The 15669-nt window shown below is 49.9% G+C and overlaps 1 protein-coding gene across 5 annotated transcripts in view; it reads left to right on the forward strand.

Moving 5' to 3' along the window:
* MTHFD2L (methylenetetrahydrofolate dehydrogenase (NADP+ dependent) 2 like) overlaps positions 1 to 15669 on the forward strand; it is a 65277-nt gene that overhangs the window by 48241 nt on the left and 1367 nt on the right. For 3 of the 5 annotated variants that reach the window (XM_054824134.1, XM_054824138.1, XM_054824135.1), the window contains 2 exons: positions 7044 to 7197; positions 15388 to 15474. In XM_054824134.1, coding sequence (XP_054680109.1) covers positions 7044 to 7197; positions 15388 to 15441 — 208 coding nt within the window. In that variant the 3' untranslated portion in view covers positions 15442 to 15474. Of the gene's footprint in view, positions 1 to 7043; positions 7198 to 15387; positions 15475 to 15669 lie in introns of those variants that run through there. The other 2 variants (XR_008576870.1, XR_008576871.1) reach the window with 2 other exon arrangements.

The raw sequence follows: 15669 nt of genomic DNA on the forward strand, positions 1-15669 counted from the left end.
GCAGGCTCGGTAAGAGTAGGCTTTTGGCAAGCTGAAGGAGGAGGTGTCACGGCGCAGCCGACACCACCGATGGGCGCTGAGGAGGAAAAGGTTTGTTGTGCTACGGCTGGGAGCACTGCTGCGCCAGGCCCCTTTAGCCAGTTGCTGTGCAGAGGGGAAGAGCACCTTCTCATGCCGCTGCTGCGTTAGCAGCTGGGGCACAGACTGGTTTGGGCTGGGAGCGGAGTTCGGCTCGGTAGGCAAGCCCTTTGCCGGTGTGGGCAGGCAGACCCATCGGGGAGAGGCTCGGTAGCCGTAGCGAAAAGAGGTGAATGCCTCTCTTGTAGGAGGCCGGATGAGGTGATAGAAGAGGAAATAGAGGCACAGAAAAGGGCAGCTTGCTGTGTCTAAGTTGCAAGGCAGCAGACGTGGCCATAGCCCCTGGGCCTTTGGCCTGCCCCTCCAGGATCTAGGCGAGTGCTTTCCTCCTGATTGCAGACCAACATCCTGTCTTTAGCTTTGAGGGAACAGCAGAGGCCCAAGAGCTGGAAGGAGCACCAAGTTGCTGTTTGCTGCGTTTGGTGGATACCTTGTTGATGGAAGGATAGAAATTGGTGGTGCCCAAGTGTAAATCTTTTTGTCTGTCTTCCTGGGGCTTCAGATCGATAAATGTTCGCATGGAAAAGCAAGTAAAAAAGGAAGCAGTAAGTGGTACACAAAGATCAGTGTAACACTCAGAAGGCTTCTGTCACGGACTCTTCCGCCTAGCTGATTTTTAAAGGTTAGCTATGGGCCGTATCCTGCTATTAAGAACACCTAGAAGCAACCGTTCACATGGCGAGTTAGAAGCTGTCGTGTAGCTGGTCCAAACCGATTGTTAGGTTGTTGGGAGTCACATTAAAATGCTAATTTTATTTTTTTTTTAAACTACAAACATAAAAATAGTCTGTGAGACAAAATTTCACAGACAAGTTAGGGTAAAAACAGTTTTAAATGCTTATTCTCTGGAGCAGTTCCAGATGAGCTGAACTTGGGAGTTGAGGCATGTCTTCCATTACCATGTTGGGGGAGTTTTCCGTCTGATGGTTTGGGGGTGTTTCGCCCTATTGTGGAAACAAGGCCACCTGTGAACTTGAGCTGAAGCTCTGGGCTCAGTTGTCCAACTCCAAAAGGTCAGAGGTGTCCAAATGCAAGGTTTTGATTCCATGTCTAACACTGAGTCACTTAAACCCTAATTTTTAATGAAAGCTTTGAGTTGAATTTGTCTGGTGAATGTTGGCAAACAAGTTTCCTTGTAAAGATTCCCTAGCGATGTTTCTTCTTAACAGTATTTGGTCCTTTACTAAGCAACAGTACAGTTTGCTGTACTTGGAATACCCGACATGCAAGTGTCCGGGTGCGTTTCCTGGTTGTGACAGCCCAAAATGCGGCACGGCGGCACTGCCGTTGGCTGACCAGGGGCGGGCTGATGGAGAGCCAGCCTGAGGCGGCCGTCGTGGGAAAGCTTCCTAGACGGGGTACGTCTGCCAGCCCAGAGTCGAGTGCCCGTGCCCGCTGCCTCGGACCCGAATTGCTTCTGGAAACCCGGCCTTCGGAGTAGCTGTTGCTGTTTGCAAATTCAGGGACAGGAGCGTTAGAGCTTTGTCACTGTTGCTACCTGAAACGTGTTATGCTCTGTGCTTTTTTTTGGATTGTTGTTTGGGGTTTTGGGTGGTTGGGGTTTGGGGTTTTGTTTTTTTTTTTTGGCAGGGGGGTAGGGGGAAATGCAAGAACCCTTCCCCTGTCTCCCATGTTGAAGGCTGGTGTGCAAAGATGCCTTTCCGCAGCTCCATCTGACAAATAGCACAACCGGGGTTGAGACATGAGAGGACAGGGCCGTGCTTTGCAAGAGTGTCTGACTAACTCGGGCAAAGCTAATTTGTTTGACATCATTTCTATACGTAAGACTAAGTCTGTTTGTGTCCCATTGTTATGGCAAATCCCATGATGAACTGCATTTTATTGACTTCTGCCAGGCATTTGACAGAGCCCGGCAGCAGATTTGAATATGAGCACTGTTCCAGGAAGCTGTCTTAATAGATGCTAATTCAGAATTTAAAGGTTGCGGGGCAACAGATCGGCATCGCAGGTAGCTGTGATGGCTTTACGTAACAGGGAGGACCTGGGCACTTTGGTGCATCCCTGCTTTGCGAGCCAGGCGGCCCAGCAGCCACCCACGGGGTGGGTGAAGCAGGCTGAGATGAGTCAGTGGCAGGCAGGGACACCGAGGGGGGACCTTGACTTACAGGCCACGTAACGAGAACATGCAGGATTTGGCCAATAGTTTTGTGCCTTCTCCCCTCTTTTCAAGGCTGTAACATCATATGTCTGTGTGCCTGTATTGGAGGGGTGCTGCTCAGGAAGAGAAACGCAAGGAGGAGCCCCCAAGAGCCTTACCTGTGTGTGTGATTTTTGGGAACTCTTCATATCTAAGGCATCGGTTTGTTGGGTAAAAGTCCTTGTAGCTCTGGCGCGACACTGGGTGGACTTTGGTAGCTTAATCTGCCTTCTGTCTCTCGCAGTGCAAGCACTGAAACTTGGCAAGCTGGGATTTATTGCGGTTGCAGACACGGGCAGGGGAGGGAGAGGAGCTGCTGTCAAGGGTGGGAAAGCAGGTGCTGCCACTGGACTTGTGAAGGGGACACGGTGTCTGCCCTGTCCAGGTGAACAACACTTAGCTCTGTGTTGGTCCCCGTCTTGGCTGCTTTTGATGGCTGCAGCCTTACTGATGTTAGCAGCATCGGTGCTGATCTGTGAGTGCTGAGGGTTTCCCTTGCAATGGACAGTGCAGGTCCAGAAGAACAGCCAGCCTCTCTTTATACTACTCTTGTTCCTTTCCAGCAAGGGGAATAATTGAATGTGCGATTCCCGTTCAGTTAGGCTCTGGGGCCTCGTCTTTCTGTTTGACTTGAGATCAGATCTGAGTCCGCACAAAGGAACAAATGCTTTGATACCTGATGGCTGAAATAGTGTTGGTTTAAAAACCTTCAAGTAGGAGTTGCTGCTAATTTCTCCTGCTGCCTTATTCTCAGGGTGGTGGTGAGGTGCAGAAACCTGAATTTCAATTTATGTGTAACAAGAAGATGACAGCAAGTTGAGCCTGGCGAAAGGCACTCTGCTTAATGAACCTGTAAAATCAGTCACTTCCACCCTGATCCTGTAAAACAAGGAAAAAGAAACAGGATGGAGTACTGCAAAGCAAAACAAAGTTCAGGACCCAGAAGTAAGTTTGGGGACAGCTGACTAGTTCCCCAACGGCAGAGTAAGATCTGTGGAAAGTCACAGGAGATGCATATCTCAGTGCATCGGCCTCTGGTTCAGCTGCGTTCTGGTTTCCCGCTTACGCTTTTAAAGCCAAACAGCTTGTCCGTAGCCCCTACGCGAGCATGAGCGTGCGCAGCTGGGCTTGCGTAGCCTAAAACATCACCCCTTAACTTTTCCTACCGCCTGTGTGGACCCCGGTTAAGTGAACGCAGGCGCCAGCGGTAGAGCTGGCTTTGGTGGTTGTGTCGCAAACCCCTTTTTGGTAGTTCACGGGCTGGTGCTGTAAAGGATCTGATTGAACAAAGGCACATCTGATTTTGCTGTGGATGCCAAGCAGGCAGAAGTTAGCCCCGCTAGAGCAGTGCCTGCAGCTCCCCGTGCCCTCTCGTAACTGGGTATGACCGCGTAAGCTCCCGCGTGCATCCAACAGCTACAGGTTAAAGCATGGTGTTTGCTCATTTGGTAACTTTTCCTGCCCACGGATGACTTCTGTGGTGTCTGCTGCCGCTCTCAGAGCAGTGCCCTTTCGGCTGCCCGGGTTTACCGGACTGAACTGGCACACTGAAATGCAGGCAGGGCTCCCGAGGAGCTGAAAGACAGGAAATTGTCTCGCCCTTTCCCCTTGCCTTGTTAATACTTCTCTTGACTTTTTTGGTGGCACGTTCACGACTTCTCATGTGCAAATATATTTGAAAGCTTTCCCTCAAGCACTTGTCAGCCATCTCCTGAATTCCATCCTCCATCACTAACTACCTTTTCCATCAAGATTACAGCAGCAAAAAATGTTCTCTATGGGCTAGGTGCTCCCCTGTGCGTGAAAAATGTGTGCAGGAGCCAAGAAACACCAGGAGTTTCTTCCTGGTTGTTCCCAAGAAGAACAGGGAGTGACACAGGCAAAGGACATGACCTTGCACCAACACACACATGCTCTGAGGTCTGCACAGAAATGGCCATGACCTCAGCGAAACCGTGAGGAGTTCGGGGGTAGTCGGACCGAACTGTGATGCCTTTGACGTTCTTCCCTGGACCTTCCGGCCCAGCATGGTTCCTTTCAGGTTCGTCCCTCCCGGCCTACCCAAAGCAGATGTCCCCTCTTCCCACCAAAAGCAAGTGCCAACGTGGAGGTTGATTCGGTGTGGAGCGTGTTCCCTTGAAGGGGTCACAGGGGAGAGCCGCAAAGGAGCATTTTAACCCTGGTTCTGAGCTCTGCTGAGGGACGAGCTGCATGCTGCTGAGGAGAACCTGCGAGAGCTCTCACGGGATTGGGAAGAAAGAGACGGAGCTTTCTGTCCTTGCTTTTCTCTCCTGTTACTCAGCACGTGTCCGCACGGGTTTGACTTGCTCGGTCCGTTTAGGCGGAGGGAATATACCCCTGTGAGGTATACCGCTATAAACTCGCCTAGTGGCCTTTTGTAATTCAGGTGCCAGATTCAAACTGCAGCCTGGAAAGTCTTTAAAAGGGGTATTTTGGATGATTCCAAGTAGGGTTAGTTTGATTGCTATTTAAACCATTACGTATTGGTGAAATGTAGCAATTGAATGTCTCCACTGAAGGCTTTTCAAGAGAATTAATCATAAAGTAGGGATCTGTGATTTTTCCCTATTAGCTCTGGCCTAACTCCAAGCCCTGCTGCAGGCTACAGGAAAATTTTTTTACTTCAGCGGATGCAGACTTAGGCTGCTTGCATCGTCTGATCCTGGGGTATTTAGGTGTTTATGTTTTCTGAGTGCCATGGGATTCTTAAAGGTTCCCATTTGTTTGAGGTGTTTACTAAGCAGTACCATGAGATAGAAGAAGAGCAAGGTAAGAGATAGAAGCCACCATGCTACTCAGTAGCAGCAACTCAGTGGAAGTGTGCTTTGGATATTACTAGAAGGTTAAAAAACCCTGGGTGGAGGATAAAGCTCGGGGGCACTTGACAATATTTGGGCGCCGTTTGGACAGAGCCTGTTGAAATCCTGGGCATGTTGCCATCAACTTCATTAGGCTTTGGAGCAGAGCGCAAGGGGCTCGTGTGTCCTGTGACACAGGAGAATCCAGGGGCGTCTGTCACGTTTGGAGCGATTCTGCCTCTCCTGTTCACGCAGACGAAATTGTAGCAGAATTAACGTTGTCGATTTTGAGCAGTGACTTGTGAAGTAACACCCGACAGCGGTGGGAATTAGAGTTTGTGTAGTTTCGTGGGATTTTTGTATCAGCGGTCCATCAGTCCTTCGTGCCTACCGCAGGACTTCTGGAGTCTGTGTGCATTATCCATAATTAAAGTGAATTAAAATGAGATTGTTTCTCTGCTTCAATACGAATAGTTGTATCTATTTGTATGGAAAGAAAACATAATGCAGATATGAGCTAAATTGCCTCTGTCTTCGAAACATATGAATACGATTGTTTAAGAATGTGCATTGCTTTGTTATTTGGTCCTTCTTCCTTCGGCCCTTTAGCTGTCTGCTGCCACACGTAGAATTTCTGTTATGCTAACTGATATTTTCTGTGATCAGTGTCTAGTTGACGTAGAAAAACATAGTCAAATGTTGACAAAGGGGCACCCTGTGTGTATGATGGAAAATCTCTGACGTTAATGTGCATACCATACCTTGTGCTGATGCGGAGCTGAGGCTCTGACTTAGATTACAGGAGGTTTGGTCACGTTGAACAGCAAGTTTGTCTTTTATTTCTCATAAAAATAATCTTTGTTAGCCTAGAACTGAGGTTCTCGCAGATAAGCACATGTGCAGAAAGCCCTGCAGAAAACATCCCATTATCCTTAGAAGAACTCAGTTGGGGCGGGGGGGGGGAAGAAAACCCAAACCCCGGCAATGCTGGGGAGAGTTGGCAAAGGTGCAGACCAGGGCCTGCGTATGAAGCATCTCCGGGCAGACCACGGCCCCGCATGCTTCTACATGTGTTAGGCTGGTTACAGCCTGTGGTGGCTGCGGGGTGGCCTGGCCCGGTCGGCGTGCAGCAGCTCCACGCTCGTGTGTGTAAAGACAGTAGTAAGGGATGAAGGGTAAAAGAGTAGAGACTTGGTGACGCTGAACAGAGGGGCACAGGCGGCTGTACGGCCCGGAGCGTGTGGAGAAGTTGCGGAGTTTGCAAGAGACAAGAGACTGTTTACAATGAATAGCTAATAGCTGCTGACTGCAGGAGGGAAAACCTCTGTTTCCGGACAGCGTGGAACTTAGTAACACTGGTGGGTGGTTCTTCATATTCTGCACAAAATCTTTAGTCCGGTCCTTTCCACACATTAAATTCCCCCAAGGTTTAGGGTCCTATGCAAAATGCAAAAACGATAACTTAATAGAAATAACGCAGAGCTACGATTCCATATGATTTATTGCAAGTCACTGCCAAAGAAATCAAAGCAAAGGTTTCTGCATATCATGAGAAATTAGATGAAAGCTTGCATCTGCTTCAGGAGGAGGCCTGTTAGTTAGTTCAGAAGCTTGAGCTCAAACATGGGTCCGTCTCAAACAGTAGACCTTGTAAATCTCTTGTCTCTTCTGTAAAGCAACAAGCTACCTGGGTACAAGACATGAGCCAAAAGTTAGTTTACCCTGTGCTAAGGGTGAGGAAGCAGCGATGGGCAAGAAGCTTGGGTTGATTTGCCGAGGCCACCGTGCACAGCATCTGACGTGTCCTAACTTGCAGAGTAAACAGGCCCAAGGGACAGAGTAGTCGTCACATTCGAATACAATGACCACACAGTTTTGCCACTTGTAAATCTCTCCTCGGTCAGCTTTAAATTTTCTTTCTCCCGCAGCATGGACCGGGGCTGGAGCATCAGGAAAAGGAGTCTGGGAGGCAGCCAGCGCTACTCAGCCTCGCCGTCCACGCAGGAAGCGATCTGCGAGCAGGGCAGGAGTCTGGATCACGGGAGATGCGGGTACAAGTCTCTGCCTCCGCCTGTGCGTTCGGTAAGTGGCAGACGCTGTGCGTGCCTCGGTGGTACCATCAGAGAACTATCAAAATAGCTACAGGGGAAAGCCGCAGGGATGGAACTATTACAGACTGTGACGGTAGTTCATAGGTGCTGGGGGATGGTAAACGGATACTTAGTCCTTGAGGAAAACGTAGCACCTGTAGATGGAGAACGGGTAGGGAAAGCGGGCAGCGTTTTAGCAGCAGAAATGATAGGGAGGCTCCCCTGGCCCATCACACTGCAGAGAAAGTGAAGCTTCTCTGCCTTTTTTTTTTGTGCTGCTTGCCTCCTTCAGCCCTACCATCCATAAACAACTGGGGGGAGTTTCGGGTGTTACTAACTTTAATAAAGTGGTTTTAGGAATGTTTTGCCTCTCTGGAGCTTTCATAACATATACTAATAGAGGCTTTTGGCAAGAGCAGTAAAGGGAATTGCTCCCACCCTCTCTTAGCACGCGGTAAGCAGTGTCTATCCCAGCCGCCACGTGACTGAAAGTCTGAAAGCAGCGCAGCACCGGTAAGATGGCAGTGCCCTTGTGAAACTCCCAGGGCTCCGTGTCAAGCACGGAAGCGCCAGCCGCTGCCCTCCCACGCCCGCTTTGCCCATCATGTCTGCCAGCTCCTGCAGTTCTCCGGAGCTGCGTATTTTTGAGGCGATGGGGAGCGTTCTGTCATTGGGGTTGCCTGTCCTTGCACCGTGCTTGCCTCTAAGCCTTAATTTCCTTTGCTTTTGAGGGCTTACATCAGACTGTCAGGCACTATTGAACAGAGACATTTGTGTTTATCTGCCTACCTGGTAAGGGAAAGGTAAGCAATTTTTATGCTTGAAATGCCTCTCATATCTCCCCGAGGGCATATAGTTATCTCATTCCTTAGCCGTAGATACACTTGTAGTGGGTGTAAGTTACAGTTTCCTCCTGCTTTATCTCCAAAGCCATCTGAAGCCCAGCTGACTTCATAGTGCGGTACACAGTGATTTACCTTAGAATGGGTAGCGACAGAACTTCACACCACTGCCTTTTCCTCATGGTTTTAGATGAAAGAAAAATTTTACGAACGCTTTGCTTACCGTGAACACCTATTTCAGATGCGATCGTCTGTGTTGGGTGGTGCTAAGGATGGGTTAGAGGTGTGAAAAATGGGCCCAACATTTCCCACTTGTGGTGACAGCAGGAATGACACCCGAGCAGTCTGTGCCCCGCATCTGCTGTTCGGGCAGAGCAAAGGCTGCTCTCGGGGGCCGAGAGAATGTCAGGAGCGGTCTCTCCTGCCCTCCCGTTCCTTTCACCCAAGTGACTGGCACAGGAGGAGAGAAGAAGAAAACGGGTCCTGTCTATGAAGGTTTTGGTGACACCGGCCCCACTGAGGTTATTCTGAGAATCCATCCGAAATGAGACGTGTTCAAGTTTGTTCTTGTTTGTGACACAGCGCGTGACTCATGTCCTTTTTGCCCAAGTCTGAGGGAAATGTGTGTGCAGGGGGGAGGAGGTGCAGAATGGGGAGATCATGAAACATAGGAAAGTTTATCTCCGTCTCCCTGGAGTTTTGTGCGGGATGAACAAGACTGGCAAGTCCAGTACCTTTATCCCATATATACTGAGGACTGTTGGGAAGAAAAATCATTGCAAGACCACCAGGTGCCAGCATGTATTTTGTGCCAGGCGATCCTGGCCTTACACACTGCCGTTCTGCCCGGTGGCTGTTCGGGACTGCGGTCAGACAAAGCAGCGATCAATGGCTGTAGGGGATTGGAACCGGGAGATGGGAGAGGATGCCAATGTGCCGGTGACAGAGGAGACGTGGCTGGGAGATGAGCTATGTAGCGTCCCGCTGGGAGCAAGGAGAGGAGAAAGGCTGGGTTTTAGAGTGGGCCCAGCTAGTGGCCAGCGAGGATTGCTGCATGCCGCACGTGCCGCTAGAGAAGCGGGACTGCTCTGCGAAAGAAGAGCCCGTGACGCTGGGAAATAGATTACAGGTGCAATTCTGGGACAAGGACGTAGCTAAGGGGCTGTCACGGCCCTTCCAAAGAGGCCAGGATAATAAGCTGTGCCCTCTTTATTTTCAGAACTGTCTTCAGCAAGGACAGTAAGCTGGACTGGCTGGGACAGACAGCTTTTACTGCAGTGCACGGCTTGACTGTCTCTGTGTGGGAGATGGCGCCTTGGATGGGAGGCCGTATGTGTTTTGCAGGCAAGGGTATGACAGAGATGGGGATATGGGAGCTGGGGGAAACCGGCTTGACTCAGGGAAGCATGAAAGTTCATGGAGACAACGTTAGGGTCTGTGTAATGTGCAGACCCCGGGGGTTTGGTCAGAAATCGCTCTGAACTTCAAAGGGCACCAGGTAGCTGAGACAAGATCTCTTTTAGGTGCAACATGTTTTGAGACAGCAACAATATTCCTTCTTACGAGGACTCCCTCACCTGCCCAAATAGTATGTAAGGTGGGGTCAACTGTTATTTCTTGAATGCTTTACTGACATCCGACCTTAGGTAGCACAGTTGTAGCCTGGAGTTATAGTTCTTTAGGGCACTTGTTTTGGAGCTAAGGACGAACGGTTGCACTACTTTGCATCAGCGCGGTCCTGGTAGTGGGTTATTCACATGTGGATTAGCAGTGACACATCTTGGTGCTTCTACACCGAGGGTTCTTCTTGTTGTTCTTCTGTCAGCTTCCAAGCTGGAGCTTCCCTCTCTGTGAAGGCAACTCCTCCGTCCCCCATAGTTAGCCACCTAGTCAGTTAAATATGTGCCAACCGGGGTAGGCGTGCATTGCTTTTAATAACGTATTTAGCTTAGAAGGAACTTTGAGCCTCTCTCTAACTCTGCTGAGAGGATATGTCCTGAGGTGGACTGCTAAAACACAAGAGGTTAGTGTTACGACTTCTTTTCGAAAGGTATTTTTAGATTTACTGCAGAAAATTTGCAGGATTATGGACAGGTATCTAATTCTTCTCCATCGAAACGCCCTATTTTGCAACACCTAAGGAATTCCCAAGAATACTTCAGGTTTTTCTGTGCGCGTGTGTCTGCGCGTACGCGTGCATGTCACCGTCTTCGTTCAGCTGGAGTGGAAGTTTACGTGAAGGGGAAAAAAACCCTACCTTTAGGTAAAATGTAGCAACAGGAACGGAGACCACTCTGATTCCCTTGCTTTCTCTACCTGAATGAGAACTACAGAACACAAGCCTATGGAAAATGATGACAACAATAATATATTACTTCTTTGATTTATAGTCCCGGAGCAAAGGCTGTAAAGATATACCAACTGCAGAAACAATTTGTAGAAGCCGTGAAGTAGAAGCATAGGTACGTACAATTAGAGGCAATTGTTGTGGTCAGTAGCGGTTATGCAGAGAGAGAGACTTATTGCTGATGGGCACAGATCAAACTGGTCTATTGTGAGCTTGCAAGTACAGCTGAGGGATTTCCAACAGGATATTTAGAAATTGTTAGTATCCTGTTTATGAAAACCGTGTAAACAATCGAAGGCCATTGCCCAAAGGCTCCGATGTTATTTAGATCTACGTAAAAGACAATTCCCACATTTGCAATGCAGTTGGCAACTCTGATGATACGTGACACGGTAATCAAAGTTGCCCCAGTGTAATCCAATGCACGCAGCAACGCACGGCGCGTTGCATAAGAGCGCTCTGGGAGAGAGGGGAAAGAGACATGCAGAGAGACCTCTTCTTTTTTTAGTTTAGTTAACCTGTGCGCCCTTTAAAGTGGCTGATTTGGAAAGATGGGTAATTAGCTTTGTGTACAGCCAGCCTTTCCTGGAAATCTCTCTCCTGGTTCACAAAGGGCAATATTACAAGAACAAAATCAGGGGGAAGGGTTGAGAGGCCGGGACGGCGACAAAAGAGCGGGCATGTGTTCTGCACGGGCTCTCGCATCTGGCATGTTTCGCCTACGACAGGCCGTCTCCTGCGCTAACTTCATGGTCTTTCTGTTTCGGTTGCTGCCGGGTTGCTGGTGTGCTTGGTTTGGGCAGGGTAGATTAATTTGGGTGTGGAGCTGGAACGTGAGCGTGTTTATGTACGATGGGGTGACCTCTGCTGTAGGCATGCTGCAAGTCAGTGGGCAAAAGTGCCTCGTCCCGAGCACCTCATGTGCAGCCTCTCTTCGGACCCGTACAGAAAAGTACTTTTTAGGGATGCCTATTTTCTTTCCAAGTCCTGAAGAGGGACGGTTGTTATTGAGGAGTTGAACTAGATTCAGAAGCCGACCGTGTGTTTGGCAGCTCTGGCTAATTGACCCTTATCCGTAGCCCTTTTTTTCACGTACGAAGGACAAAGACCCCAGCTGCAGGAGCATTGATCAAGTACTGCCAGCCCTAGCTTAGCGCTGTTCCGAATTTAATAACCGACACCAGCCTAATTAAACCCAGCCCCGGCCTTTTGTCCTGTCCCACTTGATTTACACGCATGCGTTCTGAGTGTCATAAAGGAAATCTCCCACATCTCTTAAATAACATCAAGCTGCAGGAACGAGGATGAGGGGGTGGATGTGTAGATACCACGCAGAGGTGTTATCCGTGGAAGCGTCACAGGCAGCTGACCGGCTGCTGGCACCTCTCCCCCAGGACATGTGGTTGCAGATCCCTCTCCCGGTCCCATATCCCATGCACGCAACAGGTGACCAGCACCCTCCCCACCCATGGGAGGAGATGTGAGGATGAGTTCCCGGGGGGACTTGGCCTGGAGGTAGGCCTACGCCTTTGCCTCCCCCTTGGGCAAACCCACAGCTCCTTGCTGAGAGAGCAAAGAAACGTGCAGGGGTGAACACGTTTGGGTTTGCTGTGCTCTCCTTTTTTAGTCTTTTTTGAGGAATCTAGGCCGCGCTCCCCAGGCGGTTTGGGGAACAGCTAGCTTTGACCGGAAAGCTGGGGTCTGTCTCCTTTGCCAGTGGCTGACAGCAGCCGGACCTGCGTATGTGGGAGGAAAAAATCAATGTTGCAAGCAGACGGCTCCCACCTGTGCTGGAATTTTTTGTCCTTCTCAGCCCCACGGAGGGTACAGCCTTTCCCTGGGGCTCTCGGTGGGTACCCAGTCTGTGGCTAAGCTGGCTAATCCTCTTCTTCAGTCTGTGGCCTAGGAAGAGTGTCTGGGGAGGCTTGGATACCTGAGGTGATGGTCAGACCGTGGATGGGAGGAGAAGGTGACTAGAGGATGATTCCACACAGTCTTGGTCATTCCCCAACCGAACCCTGGAGGTTTCCGCATACCATGTGACTCAGGGTTGGCTCTCGGGAGTTGGTACTAAATTCACTGGAGATCAAAGAATATGGACTTTTATAGCAGGTTGGGCCCAGACAGGGAAAACACAGAATGGGAACATCTTGCTCAGTGTTGTGGTGACCCCAAAGTATTCCTCATCAGCTTCTTTCCCTTCTAGCCGCATCTCAGCAGCCAGAGAGCGTGATGCGAGCAGCCTGGCTCCAAGCTGATGTGAGCCGGAGGGAGCGCCGTGGCTTATTAATGCTGGAGTTGTAGGGGAGCTTCATTGCGGACCACGGTGTCCTAGTTTGGAGCAGGACTGTAGCGATGGATTGGGCACCCGTGTTTATAGGTTCCCTGGGGCAGGCTGTCTCATCACCTCTGCATGACAACAGCCAGCACAATAAAGGCCTGATCCTGACAGCCTTTTTTTTTGGTCACTTCAGTAATAGTAATGATTAACAGTAATTATCAGAACAGTAATGGGAGTGTCCCATAATGCTAGTGGATGGGGGAATTCCACTAAGTGCATCTCCTCCATGCCTAGCGCTAGTTACCAGGCCAAACAAATACACCGTGGACCCGTGCCTCTTTCCTAGATTTGGTTTCTGGAACGTGTGCTGGCTAAGCTGGTTTCAGGTGAATTGCTGTTTACTCTATCATCGCTAACGACACATTCCTGTGTCGGGGTGCCCCAGCTCCCCGTGCGCATGGCTGGCGTGCAGGTGACAGTCACCGCTGAGGCGCAGCCAAAATGCGGCGTCTGCGGACGGCTGCAGTCCCGCTGGCGGTGCAGGGCCTGGAGCGCAGGGCGAGTCACAGCTCGGTGCTGCCTCTTCTCGTTCAGCAGGCCAAGCACGGGAACCCTGCGGCTGGGAAATAGCCCGCCAGGCAGCTTCTGCTCCGCTCTTGCCCCGCTTTTATCCCCTCACCCCCTGCAGAAGTGAAAGGGCCGAAATCGCCTGGCCGGAGGGGTTGAAGCCGCTGTAGCTGAGGCCTGTGTACCGGCTCAGCTGATGGCCACGGTTCCCAAGCAGAGCGGGTGAGAGGCAGAGGGCTCTGCTGATCGCATGCGCGCATGGCCTGCTGTTTAGGCTTCAGCGCGGGCCTTAGAGCTGTCCCTGCTCCAGCCCAAGGCAGGTCTTCCCTTCCCTGTGGCAGGGGCACTCATATACAGCGTGTCCTCCTCTTCCCGTGCTTGCGCCGGCTGTCCAGGTCAAGATAGAGGAGAGGGATGGAAGTTGCGGTGGAGAGCCCGTAGCCGGGAGTGACTGCTCTGGTGAAAGCCCGACAGGAGCCGGTGAGTGCCTGCTGAATCATACCGCTCCCCATCGTGGTGGTTCCGGCTGTCGTTTCCCTGTCCCGAGATGGACGTCGCTCTCGGGGCAGAGCTGTCAAGCGGATGTGCCACACGGTCAGCCACCAGGAACACGCTTTCACGTAATGATTTCGGTTATATTGGCCGCTGGTCAGGGGTCTAAACCTGCACCCACGCGTACACGTGGCAAACGGTCACGGCGGGCGGTCATCATGTTTGCATGTGCTCTCTCTCTCTCAGTGGTTAACTCTCATCTGCCTGGAGAATGAAGAATACTGTTGAAGAGGTGACTCTGTGAACTCGGAAGACATGTCGATGGACAGACCAGCACACAGGACTGATGGCTAAGGGGCTGGTGGTGTTCTCCCAGCTTGCTTGCGACCTGCACCATGCTGTGGGGAAAACTACTTTTCTTCCACCTTGGTCCTTCTCATATTCTTCACAAATGACTCGGAGCAAGGAGAAACAATTACTAAAGATATGGGCCGTGATACCGGAGGGACTTGGTTTGATAACAGCATTTACATGGGTACAAATAAAATGCTTGCATAGGTTTGTTTAGCAGCAAGTAAAAGCAGAGGCCGTGAAAAGACTCTGCAAATGAAAAAAGCTACAAACTCCTCGGAGGCTAAGAAATCACTTAGCATGGAGCACTGAGCTGTAATTAAGAAAGGGAAAACACCAGCTGAGTGTTATGAAGCTCTGCCTGCCAGTGAGATGTGTTGAGCCATTCCGGACTTGCCCAGGGGACAGTAATGGACATTTCATACAAGCCAGAAGAATGAAACTTTAAAAACTGCCCTGTAGGGAGCAATCCAGCATGAACCGGCGGATCTGTCTGCCTTTTCATGTCCGTGTTCCAAGACACGCTGAGATGGATGGGAATAAGCTGTTTGGGTTTTTCTTCTTTCTTTTTTTAAACTGCTAGTTAATGCTGACCCAAGAAGTTGGCTCAGAAATCAGTGAATTTGGGGGATTGTTTTTTTTAAAGCAGCAAAACATCTGTCTCTTCACTGCATTTACAGGAAGAGGCATCAGCCACTTTGAGCCTTGGGGGCAGCGTTTTGAACTCTGATAGTTTATAGGAAAGCCTGGTTGTTTAAGAACAGTTGACCTAATTCATCGCTCATATACATGGCAGATTGGGAACTGACCTTTACATGGAGCAAGTCTGGCTCAAGGTTTTTCCTTACTCGGTTTCCTCCGGACTGTCTCGTCTGTGCATCCCGGTGAAACATGGTCCCTTCCTAGCGCGCGTGTACTCACGTGTGAGCCCCGTGCTTTCTACCGCTGAGGATTTTCACGCTTAATATTAATTTCCTGTAGTTCAAGTGAAAATGCTGTCAAGTGGCCTGCGCTCCAATTAGCTGTCTGATCTCTTGAGAGTGTTTCTTGAGAGTGCCTCATGCTGTGCAGTGAAAGCTTGCTATATATAAAAATTTGTCTTACACACGTACCGACGTATGCACTGGTGCTGTTTTCAAAAATGCCGGCAGATTTTTTTTCCAGGAATTTATGAAAATGCTGCTTTTTGTTACTTTGTGCGTGTGTGTGACAGTGCCGAGTGCTTCAGTGCAAGACTAGGAATGATTTTCTTCCAGTTTAGAAAATAGTTTCTAACCAAAAAAATGTTGATTTTGGAAATAGGTCTTATTGTTGACAAAAACAATGCAGATCCAGCCCCAGAACGGCAATGCATGAAACTGGATGCAAGTCCTACAGAAAGCAGCTCAAGTAAGTAGTGCGGTCGCTCGTCATGTGTGGTTTTAGTTATGTAAAAACACATCCATCAAGTGGCACTTCATTGCCATGAACACACGTGTATTCTTCTACAACAAATCACCGTGAGGAAAAGTATTTTCAAGCACAGAAAAATGTACATTGAACCTGTAATTTTTCCTCTCTGAATTGCAAAGGGTATGCTGTTCA

This window comes from Grus americana, chromosome 4 (genome assembly GCF_028858705.1).
Source record: "Grus americana isolate bGruAme1 chromosome 4, bGruAme1.mat, whole genome shotgun sequence".
Lineage (NCBI taxonomy): Eukaryota > Metazoa > Chordata > Aves > Gruiformes > Gruidae > Grus > Grus americana.